The sequence below is a fragment of the Notothenia rossii genome (genome assembly GCF_949606895.1).
Source record: "Notothenia rossii genome assembly, chromosome: 7".
NCBI classification, from domain to species: domain Eukaryota; kingdom Metazoa; phylum Chordata; class Actinopteri; order Perciformes; family Nototheniidae; genus Notothenia; species Notothenia rossii.
This window is the reverse complement of record NC_136905.1, coordinates 30861111-30883169: the sequence shown is the minus strand read 5'-3', so window position 1 is coordinate 30883169 and position 22059 is coordinate 30861111. Positions and strand designations below refer to the sequence as shown.

The window sequence follows — 22059 nt, the reverse complement described above, 5'->3', positions numbered from 1 at the left end:
TTTTTCCCTTCAGACTTTACCCCTAAAGGCAGGTGGAGGGTCCTGTATAAGCGTCCTGTTGAAAAACGGATGGCTGACCTCCAGTGGAGGATTATACATGGAGCTTTAGCTACAAACAGACACCGAGCTCACCTTGATCCAAGTGCTGGGGAGGAGTGCCCTTTTTGCCAGCAGAGTGAAACAGTTGAGCACCTGGTAGTTTCTTGCACGCGGCTAGCAGGCTTATTTGGGCTACTGAAAGGATGGGTGGAAGGTTTAGGGGAAGTGTTTTCACTTCCTCTTTTTGTATATGGGCCTAAATATGTGGCAAAAAGAGGAGTAACTCTCTCTCTGATTAATGCTATTTTTGCAACTGCTAAGCTAGCAATTTGGAGGACCAGGAAGAACCAGATGCTAGGGCAGGGCTGGAAAGATGTTGTTCAGAGTGTGAAGGGTTTGGTGGCTGCTCGGCTAAAAGTAGAACATGCCTTTTACAGTGTGAAAAAAACATCACTGCCTTGAAATCTGCTTGTGGACCGGAGTGGACAAGATGTCCAACAACCAACGAGGGTGAGATAACTTTTATTTTAATATTTATAAGCTTTCTGGCCTTAGACGCAATAACAACACATAGGCTACTATCCATGACATAGACTGTACCGTTTTTGTAGACTTTATACGAGTACTTGGACTCAAGACATTTGTTTACTGTAAGAAAAATAAATAAAACGATAAACAAAGGAATATAGTAACGGGACGCCTCCATTTCACTGCGATTTATATATCTGTGACGTGATGGTTTTTTTGTGGTGACCCCCAAGGTGAAGATGGTGGTGATTCCCAAGTTATTGTGCCGCCTGGAACCATTTGTCCAATACATTGGTGACGTGTCTCCGCGTGTCGCGCGTGGGTAGCAGTGAAAACACATTTAAAAAAGGAAACAATAATTGTAATTCTAAGTCCGTTTTTTTTTTTTTATAAATAATTATAGGTTTGATATTTTCTTACACTGCATGAAGACATAATTGAGTTACATCAGACTATAGCCGTGGTTGTCCTCAATGTAGCAACTAGCGCGCTTTGCATTGTGCGTCTTACACAGACGCACCTGCTTTAATAAATTAACAGACGCACCGGCACCGCTTTTTTTTATTTCATGCATCCCTTTGAGCAAGTTCTCAGTTCCCTCATTTCTCCAGAATATTTTCACTATTATTTACTCCCGCAACTCAGCTGGAGAACAATAAATAAAACATCTGCCTCGTATCACTGCACGTCTTTTATGCTTATATCAGAGAAATAGTAATGTGGACGTAGAATGACATCATATCACGTTACGTGAGGTAGGCTATAATGTAATGATTTATGATCTTATTTTTGGGTTTTCATTCTTATTTTTCTGATGTTTGTCAGTGTTGGTGATTATTATTCACGTGTATTTGTTGTCAGACATTCCGCTGCTCGCGTGACGGCAAATGTTTTGTTTTTCTTTTTTTGCGGTCATTTATTGATCTCGTGAGATAGACGGCACTATTTTCCGATTTAAACGTAATATGTGTGTATGTTACTATGGTAACTATGAGATCTGGTCCACTAATATACAATTGTTTGCTCAATGAGCTCCAGTTAAGGGGTAAGTGACTTAGAAATTTAAGGCGATCCTAAAGAAGAACGATAAGAATAAAGTATTGGAAACGCTCGTATCTTGACGCTGATTCTTAGCGAGTTCTTCTTTGAATTCTTCTTAACTCCTTAAGTAGCTACTTAACCGGGAAACCCGGACATTTGCGTTGCCCGAAATATAACATCAAACACAAAGATGCCTTTGTAATATAGCCTATAACCAATACTAGTCGAAATGTAATGCTGTAACTTTTAAACTGAGTATATTATCACAGAGTTCATTTTCACTTTTATCTACATTCATTTTTACACATTTATATTTTCATGTTTACAGTTACGAATGTTTTTTAAGTAACAGCAACCACATTTTTGAGTAATGTAGTTGTACTGATATGTGATGTGTGATGTGTTTCACCACTAGTTGGCAGTAGTGACGTTAAGGCCTAACCAGTTGGAAGTTATGTATTCTACGAAGCAGTCTTGAGTAAACGTGCCGACTGAGCAATACACGGTGTCTGTCTCATCAATACATGGTACCAGGATAAAATATTTCGAACCGACGGTAAAGATGAATTTCATTCGTCAGCCTGAAGAGTTAAAGTTGACCGGTAATGTCAACGAGAACTGGAAGATGTTTAAACAGAGTTTTGAACTTTATATGCTTGCTATCGGTCTTGAAGGGAACGACCAAAGGAAGATAGCATTACTGCTAACAGTGGCAGGGCGCGGTGCGCTGGATGTGTACAACACATTTGTCTTCACAGAAGATGAGAAAGACAAGTTCGACGCAGTTATGGCGAAATTTGAACAGTATTGCACACCGAGAAAGAACGAAACGTACGAAAGGTATGTGTTCAGGAACCGGCTTCAGAAAGAGTCAGAATCTATAGAGCAGTATGTCACAGACCTACGATTGAAAGGTCAGTCATGTAACTTCGGAACACTGTGTGACTCGTTGATAAGGGACCAAATTGTGATAGGAGTCCAAGACAACAAAGTGAAGATGCATTTATTGAAAGAGTCAGACTTGAAGCTTGAAAAGGCAATTCAAATTTGCCAAGCGTTTGAGAGCGCAAAGGCGCAGATAAAGACTTTCAGTAACGTTAACGAAAACGAAACTGTTGAGGTCGACGCAGTGCAACGAACGAAACCGAAGGTAACAACGTACTCAAAGAAAAAAGATGCAAGGCCCAAGCAAGAGAGCGGGAACTGCGAGAGATGTGGAATGAAACATGCGCCGAAACAGTGCCCAGCCTTCGGAAAGGAATGCAGAAAATGTGGCGGGAAGAACCACTTCGCTAAGAGCTGTTTCTCAAAGAAAAGCGTGCAACTCGTGGAAAAGGAGAGTGACAGTGAGGAGGACAACGTGTCGCCGTTCTTCGTGGACGCCATCGAGGGACAGCGGAGTGTTTCAACCGATGAATGGATTGCATGCTTGAACGTGAATGGCACGGACATTTCACTGAAACTGGATACAGGGGCGCAGGTCAACATCCTGCCAATGAAAGACTTTAAGAGACTGCTGAACAAACCAAAAGTAAGAGACAAAAAGATAAACCTGAGAACATATGATGATAAGCCAATACCTACAAAGGGAATGTGCAGAGTTACACTGTCTAGCAAAGGTCAGAAAGTGAATGCATTGTTTGTGCTTGTAGAGGGAAATAGACAAGCAATTTTGGGTTTGAAAACTTGTGACCAGCTAGGTCTGATAAAGAGGGTGCATGTCATAGACACAGATAAAGTGGCAGCACGTGAGAACACAGAGGCTACTACAAGTAGCACAAACAAAAGCACTAACTGGGAGAAAGAATACAAAGAGGTGTTCAAAGGCATAGGTCGCCTACCAGGCAAACATAAAATAAGTAGGGATGGGGCCGATCCGATCCAGTATCGGTATCGGGTTCCGATATCAACGTAATTCACGTATCGGAAATTTCCGATCCATACCCCTAGATTTCCGATCCACACATTATGCTGAAAAGATTCTCCGTGCACGGTTCTGGTATGTTGCTTTGCTACTGCAAGATGTGGAATGGATTTCCTAAACAGGGCCATCTCAGTGATCACAGTAGCCTAGGCACGCCCCCGTTCAAGAATTCCATGCCATAGTTTGCAACAAGCAAGCAGTCGAACGTTGAGCGGTCTGGTCTCTGGCCGGGTAATTAGTGCTAACTATTTTGTTGCTAACTATCAATATGTCTGCTGTATGGCAATACTTTTCTCTCGATTCACTGCAAAGCAATACAGCAACATGTAATGTTTGCAAAGCCGTTATATCCAGAGGTGGACGCTCCGTTGCGACATACAATACTACAAACCTAATAAAACACCTGCAGAAGCACCACCCTAAAGAGCACGATGAGTTCTTAGCCGTGAGGGGGCTGAAAGCACAGACTAGCCGTCAGGAGTCACTTCTACAGTCATTCGAAAGACAAGGTAAACTCTCACCAGACAACGTGAAAGCTAAAGAAATAACTGGGAAGGTACTGAACTTCATCGTACTCGATGACCAACCATTATCAGTGGTCGAAAATGAAGGTTTTCGCGGCCTGATGGAACATTTGCAGCCAAGATATAGTTTACCATCGAGGAGATATTTGTCAGAGACTGCGCTACCTGAACTTTACAACCGAGTGTCAACCAAGTTAGCCGACAAGTTAAAGGGAGTCCCAAATCTGAGCTTTACGACAGACATTTGGACGTCAGATGTCTGCCCAATGTCACTGATAAGTCTTACAGTGCACTGGATTGACCGCGAGACATACAGGCTTTGTAGTGCCGTGCTCCAAGTAAAGAAGTGCAGAGGCTCCCACAACCGTGCAACAATCGCAGCATCCATTACAGAAATGCTAAACAACTGGGGGATCCCACTGGAAAAGGTACATGCTATTCTGCGAGACAACGCGAGCAACATGAAGGCAGCAATGCAAGACATGTCCGTTTCTAACCTCGGCTGTTTCTCTCACTCACTGCAGCTCGTTGTGAATGAGGGTCTCATATCACAGCGCAGCGTTAGCGACGCCTTGGCAAACAGCCGAAAAATCGTAGCTCACTTTAAGCATTCACAACTTGCACAGTCTCGCCTGGAAGACCTGCAGCGTGAAATGCAAGCGGGAACAGCGACGAACCCTTCTCGCCTGGTTCAAGATGTGCAGACTAGATGGAATAGTTCCTATTACATGATCAAGAGCATCTTGAAAGAGAAACGACCCCTCTGTGCCTATGCTGCCGACCACAACTTACCAGCAACACTGTCAGCCAACGACTGGGCTTTGCTTGAAAAAACAGCGACTGTGCTGGAGCCCTTCGAGGAGTTAACCAGGAAAATCAGCTCGGCGACCTCCACTGCAGCCGAAGTAATTCCAGCCGTCACAGTTTTACAACGCCTGCTCGCAGAGAATACCAATACCGACAGCGGCATCAAAACAATGAAAAGTACGCTTCTCCAAGCTGTCAACCGGCGTTTCAGCGACATCGAAAGTGAGCCACTCTATGCTCTTGCCACTTTAGTGGACGCTCGATACAAGGACAGGTAAGGCATTTTTTGTTGCAATTTAATCAAAATGCTGCTGAATCAAGTGTTAACATATTCCTAACTTTAACGTGAATATTTCTTAATGATATTAACTTAATGTAAACTAAAAGTAATTGGATAACGGGGAAGTGTGTGTGAGTGTGTGTGTGTGTGTGTGTGTGTGTGTGTGTGTGTGTGTGTGTGTGTGTGTGTGTGTGTGTGTGTGTGTGTGTGTGTGTGTGTGTGTGTGTGTGTGTGTGTGTGTGTCTGCCTGCATGCCCAGCTGTATAACTTGTACTCAATGTTTCTTCTTCTGTGTGTGTGTGTGTGTCAGATTCTTTACAAGTGGAGAAGCTGCCAGGAGGGGGAAGGCTCTCCTGATTCAAGAGCTGGAGAAGATGGAGCAAGCACTCACTGATGATGCTGGGACAACGGTGGCTGAGCCAGCTAAGAAGATTGCTTGCATGGAAGCTGGGCCAAGCACTGGTGTTCCTCCAGGCAAAATGAAAAGCAGCTTCAGCAGTCTATATGACAACATTTTGGAGGAGCATGATGAACCTGCAGGAGGTAGTGGTACCCAGACTGCGGTCACACAAATGCAGATGTTCTTAAAGGAACCAACTATAGGTGAGGCAGACAGCCCTTTTCAATACTGGGCAAACCACCATGCTCGGTTTCCCCTCATTGCTGCAGTTGCCACAAAGTTCCTGAGTGCCCCTTCAACCAGTGTGGAAAGTGAAAGACTTTTCAGCACAGCATCCAATATCGTGGATGAAAAGAGAAATCGCCTGACAGCAGAGCGGGCAGAAATGCTAATCTTCCTAAAAAAGAACCTGACAATGTTTAAGTGAAAGTGGTTGATCCTGGCCTCACTGTTATTTTATGTGTTATGTTATCTCAGATAGTGCTGCTGCACTTCATTTGTTTGTTTTGTTAAGACAATGTTTTACCCATTATGGGTTGCTGAGGTGAATAAATATTGAAGGCCAACTTGAAATCCTGCTTGCGTGTAGTTTGTTAACAGTAAAGATGATGATCATGTATGTCCTCATAAATGTAAGGGCTATTTTTTGGAGGTTTAGTAGGCTACAACTTCTACTTAAGTGCTTCCTGTGCCAGTATACTTTGGTCTATCATCAAGTGGCTGGTATAATTTGAAAGATCAAGACTGTTATCAGAGATATCGGAATAGTATCGGTATCGGCAGATATCCAAATTTAGTTATCGGAATCGGATCGGAAGTGAAAATATGTGTATCGGTGCATCCCTAAAAATAAGGCTTAGGGATAATGCAGAGCCAGTCATACATGCAGCAAGAACAGTGCCAGTTGCGCTTAAAAAGAGACTGAAGGAAAAATTAGACTCACTGATAGCAGAAGGAGTCGTCAGAAAAATTGAGGAACCCACTGAATGGGTGAACTCCTTGGTTATCGTAGAGAAACCTAATGGAGATCTGAGATTGTGCATAGATCCTAAAGATCTAAATAAGGCGATCCAGCGAGAGCACTACAGGCTACCGACAAAATCAGACATAACAAGCACAATGAGTGGAGCATGCTATTTTACTAAATTAGATGCTTCATCTGGGTTCTACCAAATAGTGCTTGATGAGGAAAGCTCTAAATTGTGCACATTTAATACACCATTTGGAAGGCATTGCTTCTTAAAGTCCTTATCTTGCGTAATTTACTGTAGCTGAAAGATCATAGAACTGTTTCAAAATGCATTAACTTGTTGGGTCTTATTCCAGTAACACGTGATATAGATCGAATATCGTTTCCTATTTGCTGTAAATCACTTGTTAATATCGGGAAAATGGGTCAAATTCAGAGGTATCCAGAAAAGTCTGGATTCAAACTTGCCGCTGCTTGGTGCTGTGTCGTGACGTCACGTGTGGTTCCGCGAATCCTGGTGAGTTCAGCCCGTCCCAGCATCACACAGTGTAGCATTGCTGGTATAGCCGCATGTCAACTTTGTGTATCAGTGTTTATCTCCGAGTTTGTCTTGTTTTTTCCGGATCATGGTGAAGAGGTGTGTCGTTGGCGGGTGTAGCAACACCAATCGGGATGGTTTTACCGTTCATTTGTTCCCGAAAGAGAAGGTTTTACGGGAGAAATGGGAGCGATTTGTGCGGAACACAAGAAAAAATTGGCAGTGCGCCAGTGAAACCAGCGTTATTTGTGGGGCACATTTTGTTGTCCCTGATGATTTTGAAGGCTACCAACAATGGAAGATGGGTTTCAAAAAACAGTTGGACATAAGAAAGGGTGCAATTCCATCAATTAGGACAGGTGATTCAACCCCAATGACTTCCTCGCGTTCCGAGGCTGAGCCCCAGGCATCGTCGATATTTCGCGGCCAACGGGAGACAACGCTGTCCGATAGTAAACAGGGTGAAACACAAGTGATGTCAGACTCCTTGGCGGAACCCCTACAAAAGAAACACAGGTCCGATAAAGCTGTGAAAATCCGATCCGATCCGATCCGGAAGGCAGCAGGGAGCCAGACAGCGGCAGCCGGGAACCACACGTGACGTCACGAAATGGCCTGCTTCCAGAAGCAAAGTTTTTTTATTGGACCTAATATTTTTCCTTTTTTTACATATTATTCAGTATGAAATAAAGAAACATACATTGACTATCTGTTGCATACACCCCCCAGAAATCAACTGCCAAAAAAAGTTTTTAATGTAAGATAAGGACTTTAAGATTGCCATTTGGAATTAGCTCCGCCCCTGAAGTTTTTCATAGGACCGTGGAGCAACTGTTTGATGGAATAGAAGGTGTAGGAGTCTTTATTGATGATGTGGTAGTCTGGGGAAAAACAAAGGATGAGCATGATGAAAGACTGCGCAGGGTTCTCACTCAGGCGCAAAGATCAGGTCTGAAACTAAATAAAAGTAAGTGCCAATTTGGGGTGCAAGAGATTACTTACCTGGGCGAGAAGTTGTCTGTGGCTGGAGTCCAACCAGATCCAGAAAAGGTTAGGGCTGTAGCAGAACTGCCAGTACCGCAGGACAAAAATGACTTGCAGAGAGCCTTAGGGCTAGTTAACTACCTAGGGAAATTTATCCCAAATTTATCAGCAAACACCAGAGCTCTTAGAAGCTTGTTGGAGACTACCACAATGTGGCAGTGGATGGCAGAACATGCTAAAGAATGGGAGTGGTTGAAAACCAGTTTAATACAGGAGCCAGTTTTAAAGTTCTATGATCAGGACAAGCCTCTAAAGGTGTCCACTGACGCATCCAAAGCCGGCCTAGGAGCTGTGCTGCTTCAGAAGCATGAGACAGAATGTTATCCAATCGCGTATGCATCACGCACTATGACAAGTGCAGAAAGAAATTACGCACAGATTGAGAAGGAGACACTAGGGGCAGTGTTTGGCTGTGAAAAGTTTCATCAATATGTGTATGGGCGATCAGTAATATTAGAAACCGATCACAAGCCACTGATAGCTATCTCACAGAAACCACTGGGTGATGCACCTCCGCGCATCCAGCGCCTAATGCTAAGACTCCAGAAGTTTGACTTGACGTTTGAGTTTATGCCTGGCAAGCACCTAGTGGTAGCCGATGCACTGAGTAGGGCTAGCTTACGCCACACCAAAAGCACGACAGAAGAGGTTGTGCAGATCCATGTAGACTCTATTAGACTACAAATGCCAGTGTCAGATGCAAAATGGGCAGAGATAGTGAAAGAAACACAGAAGGATGACAAGCTCAAGAGAGTAATGGAACAGATACATCTACCTGGTCAGGTGAAGCTTGATAAGCCATATCAACACTTTAAGGGGGAACTGTCAGTGTTAGATGGAGTTCTGTTAAAGGGCACAAAAATAGTCATACCTACCTCCATGAGATCAGACATGGTGAAATTAGTGCATGAAGGTCATTTAGGTATTGAGAAGTGCAAAAGACGTGCACGAGATGTGTTATATTGGCCGTGCATGCACAAGGACATTGAGGCATATGTGCAGCGCTGTGTGACCTGCCAGCGTCACAGATACCAACAGCCAAAGGAGCCTATGAGGCCACACGAAAAGCCTCAAGAACCATGGAGAAAAGTTGGAATGGATCTATTTCAGCTAAAAGGCAAGGACTACCTGGTAGTCATGGACTATCATTCAAACTACCCTGAATTCGCAGGGTTAAGTGACACAACAGCAGAAAGGGTTGTCGCACATACAAAAGCCATGTTTGCACGGCATGGAATTCCAACGACTGTTATTAGCGATAATGGACCGCAATTCACAAGCCAATGCTTTAAAGACTTTGCAGACACATATGGATTCAAACATACAACCTCAAGCCCTCTGTACCCACAGTCAAATGGGTTGGCCGAGAAAGGAGTGCAAATTGTGAAGCGAATCTTGAAAAAGGCTGCAGACAATGCAGAAGACCCTTATCTGGCTATTCTGAACTACCGAGCATCACCACTGGAGAATGGTCTTTCACCAGCAGAAATGCTCATGAGCCGGAAACTCAGAACCAGACTTCCATCCGCAAAGCATCAGATGGAAAGGAGTGATGTGAGGCAAGCTGAGAGGCAAATTGAACGGTACAACAGAACAGCTAAGCCTCTGAGACCACTCGCACAGGAGGAGATAGTGCGGGTAAGATGTGATGGGCAGTGGGGACCGCTGGCCAAAGTGGTCAAAGAGACAACTCCCAGATCATACGAAGTCCTCACAGAGCATGGGAAAACAATGAGGCGAAACAGACGTCATCTACTGAAAGTGCCTCAGACAGAAATCGGGGTCATGGACAGTAACGCAAGTGACATGACTATTCCAAGCCAGACGGAACAAGCAGAAATGGAAAACAATCAGATCTTGGAGACAGACGGAGACGAACAGACCAATGTGACACAAGGAAAAGGGTCAAAAAGGCAAACTGTGAGACCAAAGAGATTGATTGAGGAAATGTAAGGTGCATAAAGATTGATGTATGAAAGTTAAAAAAAAAAATAAAAAAAAATAAAAAATGTTTGTTGAGTTATAACCTGTCAAAATGTTTGAATGAGATTTAGATTGTTAACGTAAGCAATAGATTTTTTTTTTTGTAAGGATATCAACAGTCTTAAGTTTAAGGTTTGGACAAGATGATCTTTATTTGAAAGAAAGGGAGATGTACTGATATGTGATGTGTGATGTGTTTCACCACTAGTTGGCAGTAGTGACGTTAAGGCCTAACCAGTTGGAAGTTATGTACTCTACGAAGCAGTCTTGAGTAAACGTGCCGACTGAGCAATACACGGTGTCTGTCTCATCAATACAGTCGTTATCTTTACAAATCTGCATGTCCCTTCATTAAAAATGATAAAGTAGTAGTTACAATCCCAGCTTTGTAATAGTGATGTTACCTAATGAAACACTATACAGACTTTTTCAGAAGAATGTAAAGCTACAACATACATAAAGTTGTGCTAATATTTCACCTATTTTGATTTTATACAGAGTGCACTCGTTCAAGCTATTTGGGGTAAGTTAACTACTTGCACCACTCTATATATCATAAGTTATGTCGAGTTAATGTCTAGCCACGTTCATTAATCATTCATTTGTTTCCTTTTCCTATAGAACAGAAAAAGAAATATATCTGTCCTAGAAATACAGGAAGCGGTTGAGGGGCTTCAAAAGAAACGCTTGAAATTGGATCAAAGTATTTCAAATCCTAAAGGCTTCTGGGGTACTTTATGCACTGCCCTTGGGATTAAGCCCCATAAAAAAAACTGTTACAGACTTCACAAGTCACATGTATCGCATCAGGTTTGTACTGTAATTTGAATATCTGACAATCAAAGGTTATTCCTTGACTTCTTTTAAAAAAATATAACATTTTTAATTTCTTATTTTTCAGGAGAAATTGTCTGTACAAGAACATTCACCAACGCAGGTTAGCAAGTTTTGTACTACGAAATACATGAATAGTAAAAATAATCATGTAATTTCAGATTGTGTGCTTCCTACTGTAACCAGCTAACTGTGGTTGTCTCTCTTTACAATCACACAAAGGATTTGTCCATCAGTCCTGGATCTGACAGTGACATACAAATAGTGGAAGACGTACATAAGTCACCAGAGCTGGTTAGTTAATGAAGAAATTCAACTTATTGTTATGTTATTTGAGCATCTTACTGTAACGTGCTAACTATGGTTGTCTCTCTCTACAAGCACACAAAGGATTTGTCCATCAGTCCTGGATCTGACAGAGACATCGAATCAGAGGATGACGTTCAGAAGTCACCAGAGCTGGTTAGTTAATGAAGAAATTCAACTTATTGTTATGATATTTGAGCATCTTACTGTAACCAGCTAACTATGGTTGTCTCTCTCTACAAGCACACAAAGGATTTGTCCATCAGTCCTGGATCTGACAGAGACATCGAATCAGAGGATGACGTTCAGAAGTCACCAGAGCTGGTTAGTTAATGAAGAAATTCAACTTATTGTTATGATATTTATGCATCTTACTGTAACCAGCTAACTATGGTTGTCTCTCTTTACAATCACACAAAGGATTCGTCCATCAGTCCTGGATCTGACAGTGACATCGAATCCGAGGATGACGTTCAGAAGTCACCAGAGCTGGTTAGTTAATGAAGAAATTCAACTTATTGTTATGTTATTTGAGCATCTTACTGTAACGGGCTAACTGTGGTTGTCTCTCTACAAGCACACAAAGGATTTGTCCATCAGTCCTGGATCTGACAGTGACATACAAATAGTGGAAGACGTACATAAGTCACCAGAGCTGGTTAGTTAATGAAGAAATTCAACTTATTGTTATGTTATTTGAGCATCTTACTGTAACGTGCTAACTGTGATTGTCTCTCTACAAGCACACAAAGGATTTGTCCATCAGTCCTGGATCTGACCGTGACATACAAATAGTGGAAGACGTACATAAGTCACCAGAGCTGGTTAGTTAATGAAGAAATTCAACTTATTGTTATGATATTTGAGCATCTTACTGTAACCAGCTAACTATGGTTGTCTCTCTCTACAAGCACACAAAGGATTTGTCCATCAGTCCTGGATCTGACAGAGACATCGAATCAGAGGATGACGTTCAGAAGTCACCAGAGCTGGTTAGTTAATGAAGAAATTCAACTTATTGTTATGATATTTATGCATCTTACTGTAACCAGCTAACTATGGTTGTCTTTCTCTACAAGCACACAAAGGATTTGTCCATCAGTCCTGGATCTGACAGTGACATACAAATAGTGGAAGACGTACATAAGTCACCAGAGCTGGTTAGTTAATGAAGAAATTCAACTTATAGTTATGTTATTTGAGCATCTTACTGTAACGTGCTAACTGTGGTTGTCTCTCTACAAGCACACAAAGGATTTGTCCATCAGTCCTGGATCTGACAGTGACAACGAATCCGAGGATGACGTTCAGAAGTCACCAGAGCTGGTTAGTTAATGAAGAAATTACAGAAATCATAATTATATCTGTGCTTCTTACTGTTATTTGCCAAATGTCGGTTGTCTTTATCTCAAAGCAAACGCTATAAATGTCACCATCAAATTCATTAAACATGTGTTTTCTTTTTAAACAACCATTTATATTTATTTATTTTGTAAATACAATTACAGCTTCTAATTGTTTTATTGATATTTGAAGGCTTTGTTTACCAATTTATAATCTTATTCTGTTTTTTTATAACTTGTTCACAGAGTACAAGCGTCGCCTCCTCCACATCATCGCCCAAAACGGAAGAACATGAGCAACACTTTATACATCAGTTTCTTTTATATTTCTAAAAGTGATTGGAACCAACTGAGAAGAACCCAAAACCAACGGCAGTTCAAAACATTGCAATGGACTAGTGTCATTGCAAAAGGTATACGAACTGTGCATCCCTTTTGCAGTTTTGGGTTCAAAAGGCACAATGTAAGGACAATTGGCTCAAAAAGAAACTGCCCAGTGTTCACCTGCACGGGATACTGCCGTTTTGAGACATGCGGTGTCCAAGTTGATGTAAAGGTGGAGAGCGAATCCACACTGAAAGCTGAGGTGTCTTTACAGGGTGGCTTGGTGCGGCACAAGTTGGATGTGCTCAAACGTAGGCCCATAAGAGCTCACGATAGACAAATAATTGCTGGTGAGCTTCACTCAAAGCTGCCGAGAAGCATTCACCTCGAGAGCTTGGGGAAGTTGGAGGAGGATGTTGTAAAATCTGGATGCAGGGATGAAGTGCCAACCCCAGGAGTTTTGAAAACGATCTCAAACTCAGAGAGGAGAAGAGAGAGGCGGCACAGCAACGAGATGCTAAGCACTCAAATGATTTCCCAAGAGGAAGAAGGCACAAACAACCTCATTCAAAAAATTATTCTTCAGCCGAAGGGAGTCATGTTGTGGTCCAGAAACACAATAGCTCTGTACCACAAAAGGTCAAAGGAAGACATTGTGTACCTGGACGCAACTGGGAGTGTTGTCAAAAAGTCAGTAGGAGAGAGTTCACCCTTTTACATCTATGAACTTGTTGTGAGGAATCCACAAAAAGGATGCTCCCCGGTGCCTGTAGCAACATTTGTGACTTGTGAACACACTACAGCATCGGTGTCATTCTTTTTAGGCTCATTTATCACAGACTGTGTGAGATGGCATGGGCAGACGGTCCGTAAAAGACCTGTGATGTTTGTCTGTGATGGCTCTGCGGTGTTAATGCAGTCAATTGCACAGAACTTGTGTGGGCTCAGTCTAACTGAGCTTCTAGCTGCATATTACTGCATTGTCACCGGACAAGCAAAGCAGAAAACGGTTCATCTACCAATCCTACATCGCTGCTTGAGTCACGTAATGAAAAATGCCAAGGACCTCTGCAAAAAACAGTTAGTGATGTCTTCTATATAACATGATGTTGTAGTAATGGTTTTCCTTATAGTGCAACATTGGCAATATTTATATTTATTTACACAATTCTTTCCCACAGCACTGGCAAACACTACCTGCTCTGCATGCATGTGTTCGGCCTAATGACCCAGGCTACTACATTGAAACAGCTGGACGAAGTTGTAACAAGTGCTACAGTGGTGTTCTCCAGCACATGGAGTGGCGTGAATGTTGAAAAACATTTTATAAACTTGCAACAACTTCTGACCTCAAATGCGCAGCCAGACATTAATGACTCTGCTATCACTGCAGAAGACTTTATGGTAGGTTATCCTGTTGAGAATTTTTAATGTTAATGTGTAGTTTTATTTTAAGAGTTATGAATCATTTCCGTCATTTGACATTTTTGTTTTTGTGTTTTTCTGTGTGCTTGGAGTAAGTTAATGGTGTTAATTATTTTTAAAAAAAATGTTGAGTGTACTTTTCGCTGTTTCAAGTAGTAGTTCCTCTCAGAGCGGTGTCATTAAAGATTTATACATTGATTTAATAAGCTATGTAGTCAACATTTAGGCTACACAATTGCATGGAGAACAGAAACTTCATGTTTTAAGGATTAATGGGTGCAGTCTCCAAACACCATAATACATGTGACAATAACATCACTGGGTCTCTTACAGATTGAATCGGACCCAACTCCATTTGACCAGCACTTCGAAGCGGTCATCCAGCAGGCACCACTGGACACACAGGGAGAGCCAAACATCTACCACAGTCCAAACTTCATCCCCCAGCTTTTGAAGTACAGTTTACCGAAGGCGGTACTCTGGTCTGGACTTTTGCTTGGTAAGTCAGGATCCTCCCCTGTTTATAATATTTTCATTTTAAGTTAGATTTTCCAATTACTGTAGTTCTTATGTTGCAGGGGACCTTGGACGACACGGCACTGGTCCTGTTTATGATCAGCTAACAAAAAAATATGAAAGAGCTGCCCAGAAACCGTCACAGGTGAAAAACAATTTTAACGCATATTAACAGCTACACACAAAGTATAACTATTGAAATATTTTCTATTTATTTGTTAAACCAATAACTCCAAAAAAGTGAGACAAACAAAAAATCATAAAGCTTCTACATGTCTTTCACAGAACTACACCGAAAATAACAAGACACAGGGAATAATGGAGAAGAGTCAATGGGACCTTAAGAAGATCCGTTTCCAAAGTAAAAGGCTGACCCGATTGGACGACTTCGTGCTCACCCACAAGGTGATGCATGATGCTCTCCTTAGAGAGTACCAGGACTCTCTCAAACTGAAGACAAAGGTATGACTTCTATGTTTTTTTACAATCCTTGTGTTTCATGTAATTGTCTTTATCGGTTATCAAATTTACATTTGTTGTGTTCAAAAACTCATCTTATAATATAGATTTTCAGCTTTATATGTATATTCAGTGTTGATGTTTGTCAAGGCAGACATTTGCTTAAAAATATATACATTTAGTAGATGATGTGTTAGTATAGAATAATTGCATTTGGTATCATATTCACTCAATGTTGGTTTCAGAGTAATTGATTAAATAACTACTCTTTTTTAGAAACAAATTACTGAGTTGAATGCCATATTTATATGTACATGTTACATATACAAGAGACTTAAAACATTTATTTTTTCATGTACTGTAGTTCATCACTAACACACTGTCTTCATCACTGTATGAAAACACTGAATAATAATAACTTTCAAAATGTTGTACTGTGTCCTATTACAGACCACAATCAACTACAAGACTGAAATTAACCGATATTATCACATAAACACATTGTATCCAAAGCAAAGGTCAACAAATTCAATTCTATGAGTGAATAACAATATAGAATAGTAATGGCACATACAGTATACAAACAATATGTGATAGTTTACAATACATCAAGGGACAATAGTTAATGTTTAAATAATATTAAGTTATATAAATCCACATCTAGAAGCATCCTTAACTAATAACAATACATCACTATGTTTTTTTTAACAAGACACACAGGATAGACCTGGAACGATGGAAGCAGAGGAAGCAGTCGAGGAGAGGCCTATTTGTTTCACCGCTGAGAAAGGCTTTTGATTTCAAATCACCGAAAAGCAAGGTGAAGACACAGTGTTGTTAGTTATCATCATCTTCTCAAAGTGTATCACACAATATATTTATAAAAGTGAAATTGATCGAGCGACATGATATTGTGATTTGCAGGTTCTTAAGAAGAAAGGCTCCAAAAATAAAGATGCAGCCGTACAGGAGAAAGACAACCATACCAATGTCACCACATCCCCATCGCACACACAATCGCAGGTTATTGTTAAATAACTTCCAACAACTATGTGAAATGGTCTAAATTTTTGTGATTATTTAAAAACACGCAGTGCTTTGAAACAAAGGAAAATGTAATAGCACTAACTATACAACAACTTTGCTTTAGAAATTCTAATATACCGTATACACATACTGTAAGTGATGAACATAATGATAAAATGGGGATTGATATTATGAAAAATGATCATGTTGATCACAGCTCAAGTACCCCCATCAGTTAACATCACAGCCAACACCAGAACATAATGACAATAAAGCTGCGTTTTAACACAAATGAAATTTAAACTAAATAAATACAGTTGTGCTACATAAATCCATGGATGAACCTAACCTGATTCATAACATGTGTACAGCTTGAAACAGAAGACACTCTCCTGGAGGCTGCAACACCACCCCTGTCTCCAAGACAACACCAACAGGCTCTGGATAGAGCAAAAGCAAAACCAAAAGAAGACCAGGACAAGAGTTTGTCAGCTCAAGTCTCAGAAGTCAGCAAGGTATGTGTGTGGAAGGTAGATGTTAAAACTTTTGAGGTGGATGACATTATCAATGCTGCCAATGAAAACCTGCAGCATTCTGGTGGGATTGCCGTGGCTTTCAGTAAAGCTTTAGGATTAGGGATCATTAGCAAGAGTAAACTCTACATTCACAAGCATGGCACATTAAAACATGGATAGACTGTTGCAACCTCTGCTGGGAAATCACAATGCAAAAAGGTAATTTATGCAGTCGGCCCACAACTCAAACGGAAACCATTCCCAAAACATTTTTTGAAGCCAAGAATACTCTAAAGAAGACATTCGATAGTATCTTGCTTGATTTGACAGGGCATAATTTTGAGTCGGTTGCCAATCCAGCTATGAACTCTGGGATATTAACCTTTGTCTTGCCTACGTGTGCCGACATATTAGTGTCCACAGTCAAGGACTTCTATGACAAGAATAATGTAAGAAGTCAGCACCTTATGGTTCACCTTGTGAACATTGATGAACCATCTGTTAAATGAAAGAAAAGAGCATGTATGGAGATACTATCAACCATTTCTAAAGCCAGTGTGACAGTCCAGGAGACAAACGATGAAGGAAAGCATGTAGGATTCAGCTTCACTGCAGTTGGCAGTATTATTAAAGTAAACAGGTATATCAAACATAAATTACATCAATCAGTTAAGCATATAATTCCTGCTTATATTTTTCATATAAATTACATGTATTGATGTGCACAATAACAGAGGATATGTAGTGTAACAGGTCTTTTGTGTACATTTTTAGACAGCGCTTATAGCACTTACATGACTTAAACAGAAATGAATGGACTTTGATTGTAAAGCCTTTGAGAATAATGATTGATATTACTAATATATACATGTATTTAATTTGTCAGTAATTGCATTTTTATTAATAAGACTATATGAATAATGTTTAAATTGAACTAATCTTTTTCCAGATGAAATCAATGTGGAATAGGCAGACAACTGAGGTAGTAGTTGCTGTCATTCCTTCCGTGAACCTGTCAGGTGGTAGGTTGCTAATCCGTCACATTGAACTCTGTTCACTTAAACCTCACCAATGGCTGATAGGCGAGGTAATTATTATTTTTTAAACATTTCCCACAATATCACAAAATATCTCAAGAAATATCTCAGAAGTGTTTTTGGAAGAAAAGTTGATAACTATCAAAGTGGACATTGTTATAAATTAATATGTAATTATTATATAATTTGCTGTATTTATTGTTACTTTTCCATACAAGGTAATGGAAGGCCTCCTCCATCTGTTCGCAAAACAGCAAAACCTGGGCCAAAGGATCTTTCTAATGAACCATTTCACAAGTGGAGTCATTCTTTTTGGAGAAGGAGAGGCAGTGAAACACCACAGCTTGCGAAGGGTAATGCTTTTTCCCCTTACTTTAACCAGACCAGAGCTCCAAAAGCCGTTTTTAATATGAAAAAGCTCATTTGTATTTTTAAAGTTATATAGATTTGTATGAAAGAGTGGAGTAACTTCATTGTCTATTTAAGTTTATGACAAATACTAATCTAAATTGGACAAGATGGCGTTTTGATGGAAGACAAAATTAATAAAATGGAAAATATTTAAAAGTAGATGAAGTTAATGCATTTTTTTTCATTACATTACAGACTGACTTCAACAACTACGAAGCCATACTGTCCTTCGTAAATGTTAGAGGAGTGCACTGGAAGTTACTGGTCAGTGACTGTTACTTCACTGATGTTCAGAAATCCTTTTGTGTTATAAATATATATGATGTTTCTAAATAACGTTTATCTTTTTGTTAGTATGTACTTCCTACCATAAACAGTGTATTTTTGATGGATCCAATGGCCACAAAAACAGAGCTAAAAGAATCTGTAAATGCAGCAAAAAGAATAAGGTATGTCCAATTTTTATCGTAAAGGATTCACTTGACAAATATTATCATAATCTCCCTGAACCAACCAGTGGACATACTATCATCAGCTAATTACTGTGAAATGTTATAATAAAACCAAAGCATCTGGCTTAATAAATATTGCTAGATTTCTTCAATTTAATTGTTGAAAGTAATTGCACGAGACAGAGGTCACAACAAAACAGTAACTTCAAGCAGTGATTTGAGGCTCAGTTTTATTTATTGGAAGGTTAAGATTCTTGAAAATGGACCTTGATATCGGTATTGTATTGATACCAAAATGTTTTTCTTTACTAAGGGATTACTTCAGAATGAGGAGTACCGTGTATGGCAATGCTGACTGGGGGAAAATCAGGTGGAAGGGAATCACCATGGACCATCCTGTCCAACGTGACCAGTGCAGCTGTGGAGTAATCGTGACATTGGTAATGACCGTGTGTGTGTGTGTGTGTGTGTGTGTGTGTGTGTGTGTGTGTGTGTGTGTGTGTGTGTGTGTGTGAGTTTATCTGGAAAAGACCATTTGTGCTACCCTTTGTGACAATTAGTGACAGAATTTCTGTCAATCTCAGAGTAGAGTGTATAATTTCCACAAGGTGACATGGTGTAAGGGAAAATATTCATCTTTTACTGTGTCCAAAATAACATTTGTGTTTATAACCTTTCACATCCGATTTTATATATTATATATTTCCGAGTATATTCTTAAATCGGTGTCTTCATTCAATGTGCAAAGGAAAAATGTATGATAATGCTACAAACATGTATTTATATTACCATAAGCTTCAATTAAAAAGTTTTTTTTATTTAACATTAATTATGTGTAAGATGACAAAGATCATTCTGTATGTTTGTGTAGATGGCAAAGTCATTGATGGAGGCATATCCTGCATTGCCAGACATGACCTTCAAAACCACCAAGAAGGAGATGGCTCTTGCAAGGACACACTTGGCACAGTCATTGTTGAAGGGTTCAGGTTCGTAATCCATTTTAATATTTACTGTAGACATAATTCATTCCTTATCATGTTATTGTGAAATTTGATTTAATCCTACACATCCAAACAAACTGAAGCCTCTCAAAAGAAGCCCAAATAATACATCTTTTGTAGTCCAAGGTGTGACAGAATTTGTGTACAAATGCAAATTCATGTACCCCACACATTTCTCAGAATCATTAATACTTCTTATCAAACTTAAAAGTCAACTGGAGATGAAACATGATCCATATAATTTATAATCTGTTAATGCATGAAGTATTAATATTTTTATAATTTGCATATAATTTATAATCTGTTAAGGCATGAAGTAATAATATTTTTATAATTTGCGACAGTAAAGAATTTTGAATAGTGACAGTTACATTGATTTAGACTGTCAGGCTTTCAATACGCCTGAGTGGATGATTATCAATCATCTTGTTGACAAGCTAAATGTGTTTTGATTGCAAGTCTGTTGTAACTGAACTGTGTTATGTGTACATAAGTAAATAATAACATAAATGTATTTCATCTCAGTGTTTGATATGGACAATGACTGTGCGATGTGCGCTGCCCCAAAGCCCCCTGGATCTGGACCTCCGAATACCCTTTGGGTGAGTTTTCCTTTTAAATCAATGACTGCAGGATTTTTCGTTGTTGTTGTTCTTCAATTCTAATATAGACTGGTATAAACTAAATTAAAATATATTGAAGGTGTTAAAACCTAATTGAACCACGATCTTCATCTCCCCCCCGCCCCACGCTCTTTATTTCAATCAAATTACGGTACTTTTATGTAATCATATATGTTCAAGACACATCCAAGAAGCAATGTATGACTGATAAATCATTGACTTTGCTTATTTTATTTTACAGATACAGTGTGATACATGTGAGCGATGGTATCATGAAGAATGTCTGGCGACCGACGAAGACACACTTAAAAAAGCAAGGGCAGGCCATTGGGAATGTGTCCTTTGCATTTAAATTGAAAAACAGCTGCAAACAACACTTGACTCTCACTTTCACCGACACACTGAAGCTCACTTACTGTATGTGTACACAAAATATGGAATTTGAACAGTGTTCCTCCTGATTGGAAATTGTAATTTTTCCTAAAATGTCGGCTTCAACAGTACTTCTGCTATTCTGTGTGATAGTAGACCACCTCAGATAGCTGCTCATAAAATGTCATAACAATCTGATGTGGAATTTCAGAATAAAACCAATCCAAAATGTGGAATTTGAACAGTGTTGCTCCTGATTTCAAATTTCAATATTTCCTAAAATCTTTGCTTCCACAGAAGTTCTTCGATTCAGTGTGATAGTAGACCACCTCAGATAGCTACTCATGAAATTTCATAACAATCTGATGTGGAATTTCAGAATAAAACCAATCCAAAATGTGGAATTTGAACAGTGTTGCTCCTGATTTCAAATTGCAACATTTCCTAAAATCTTTGCTTCCACAGAAGTTCTTCGATTCAGTGTGATAGTAGACCACCTCAGATAGCTGCTCATAAAATTTCATAACAATCTGATGTGGAATTTCATAATAAAAGCTATGTAAAATGTGGAATTTGAACAGTGTTGCTCCTGATTTCAAATTTAAATATTTCCTAAAATCTTTGCTTCCACAGAAGTTCTTCGATTCAGTGTGATAGTAGACCACCTCAGATAGCTGCTCATAAAATTTCATAACAATCTGATGTGGAATTTCAGAATAAAAGCTATGTAAAATGTGGAATTTGAACAGTGTTGCTCCTGATTTCAAATTTCAATATTTCCTCAAATCTTTGCTTCCACAGAAGTTCTTCGATTCAGTGTGATAGTAGAACACCTCAGATAGCTGCTCATAAAATTTCATAACAATCTGATGTGGAATTTCAGAATAAAACCAATCCAAAAAGTGGAATTTGAACAGTGTTGCTCCTGATTTCAAATTTCAATATTTCCTCAAATCTTTGCTTCCACAGAAGTTCTTCAATTCAGTGTGATAGTAGACCACCTCAGATAGCTGCTCATAAAATTTCATAACAATCTGATGTGGAATTTCAGAATAAAACCAATCCAAAAAGTGGAATTTGAACAGTGTTGCTCCTGATTTCAAATTTCAATATTTCCTCAAATCTTTGCTTCCACAGAAGTTCTTCAATTCAGTGTGATAGTAGACCACCTCAGATAGCTGCTCATAAAATTTCATAACAATCTGATGTGGAATTTCAGAATAAAACCAATCCAAAAAGTGGAATTTGAACAGTGGTCCTCCTGATTTCAAATTGCAATATTTCCTAAAATCTTTGCTTCCACAGAAGTTCTTTGATTCAGTGTGATAGTAGAC

General features: G+C 39.7%; 2 protein-coding genes across 4 annotated transcripts in view; one reads left to right on the top strand and one right to left on the bottom strand.

Annotated features, from left to right (window-relative positions):
- The window catches only part of LOC307047188 (uncharacterized protein), a gene marked incomplete at its 3' end in the record, with an annotated part of 80385 nt that overhangs the window by 50097 nt on the left and 8229 nt on the right, over nt 1–22059 (bottom strand). The window lies entirely within an intron of this gene.
- LOC307013434 (uncharacterized protein) lies at nt 15145–21001 on the top strand (the record flags this gene model as incomplete). The annotated part of the gene is made up of 12 exons (XM_079640833.1): nt 15145–15288; nt 15998–16105; nt 16210–16308; nt 16683–16826; nt 17776–17913; nt 18082–18216; nt 18470–18538; nt 18629–18723; nt 19040–19166; nt 19598–19715; nt 20256–20332; nt 20595–21001. 12 exons carry the CDS (start codon nt 15145–15147, stop codon nt 20703–20705), a joined length of 1365 nt encoding a protein of 454 aa, XP_079496959.1. The 3' UTR covers nt 20706–21001.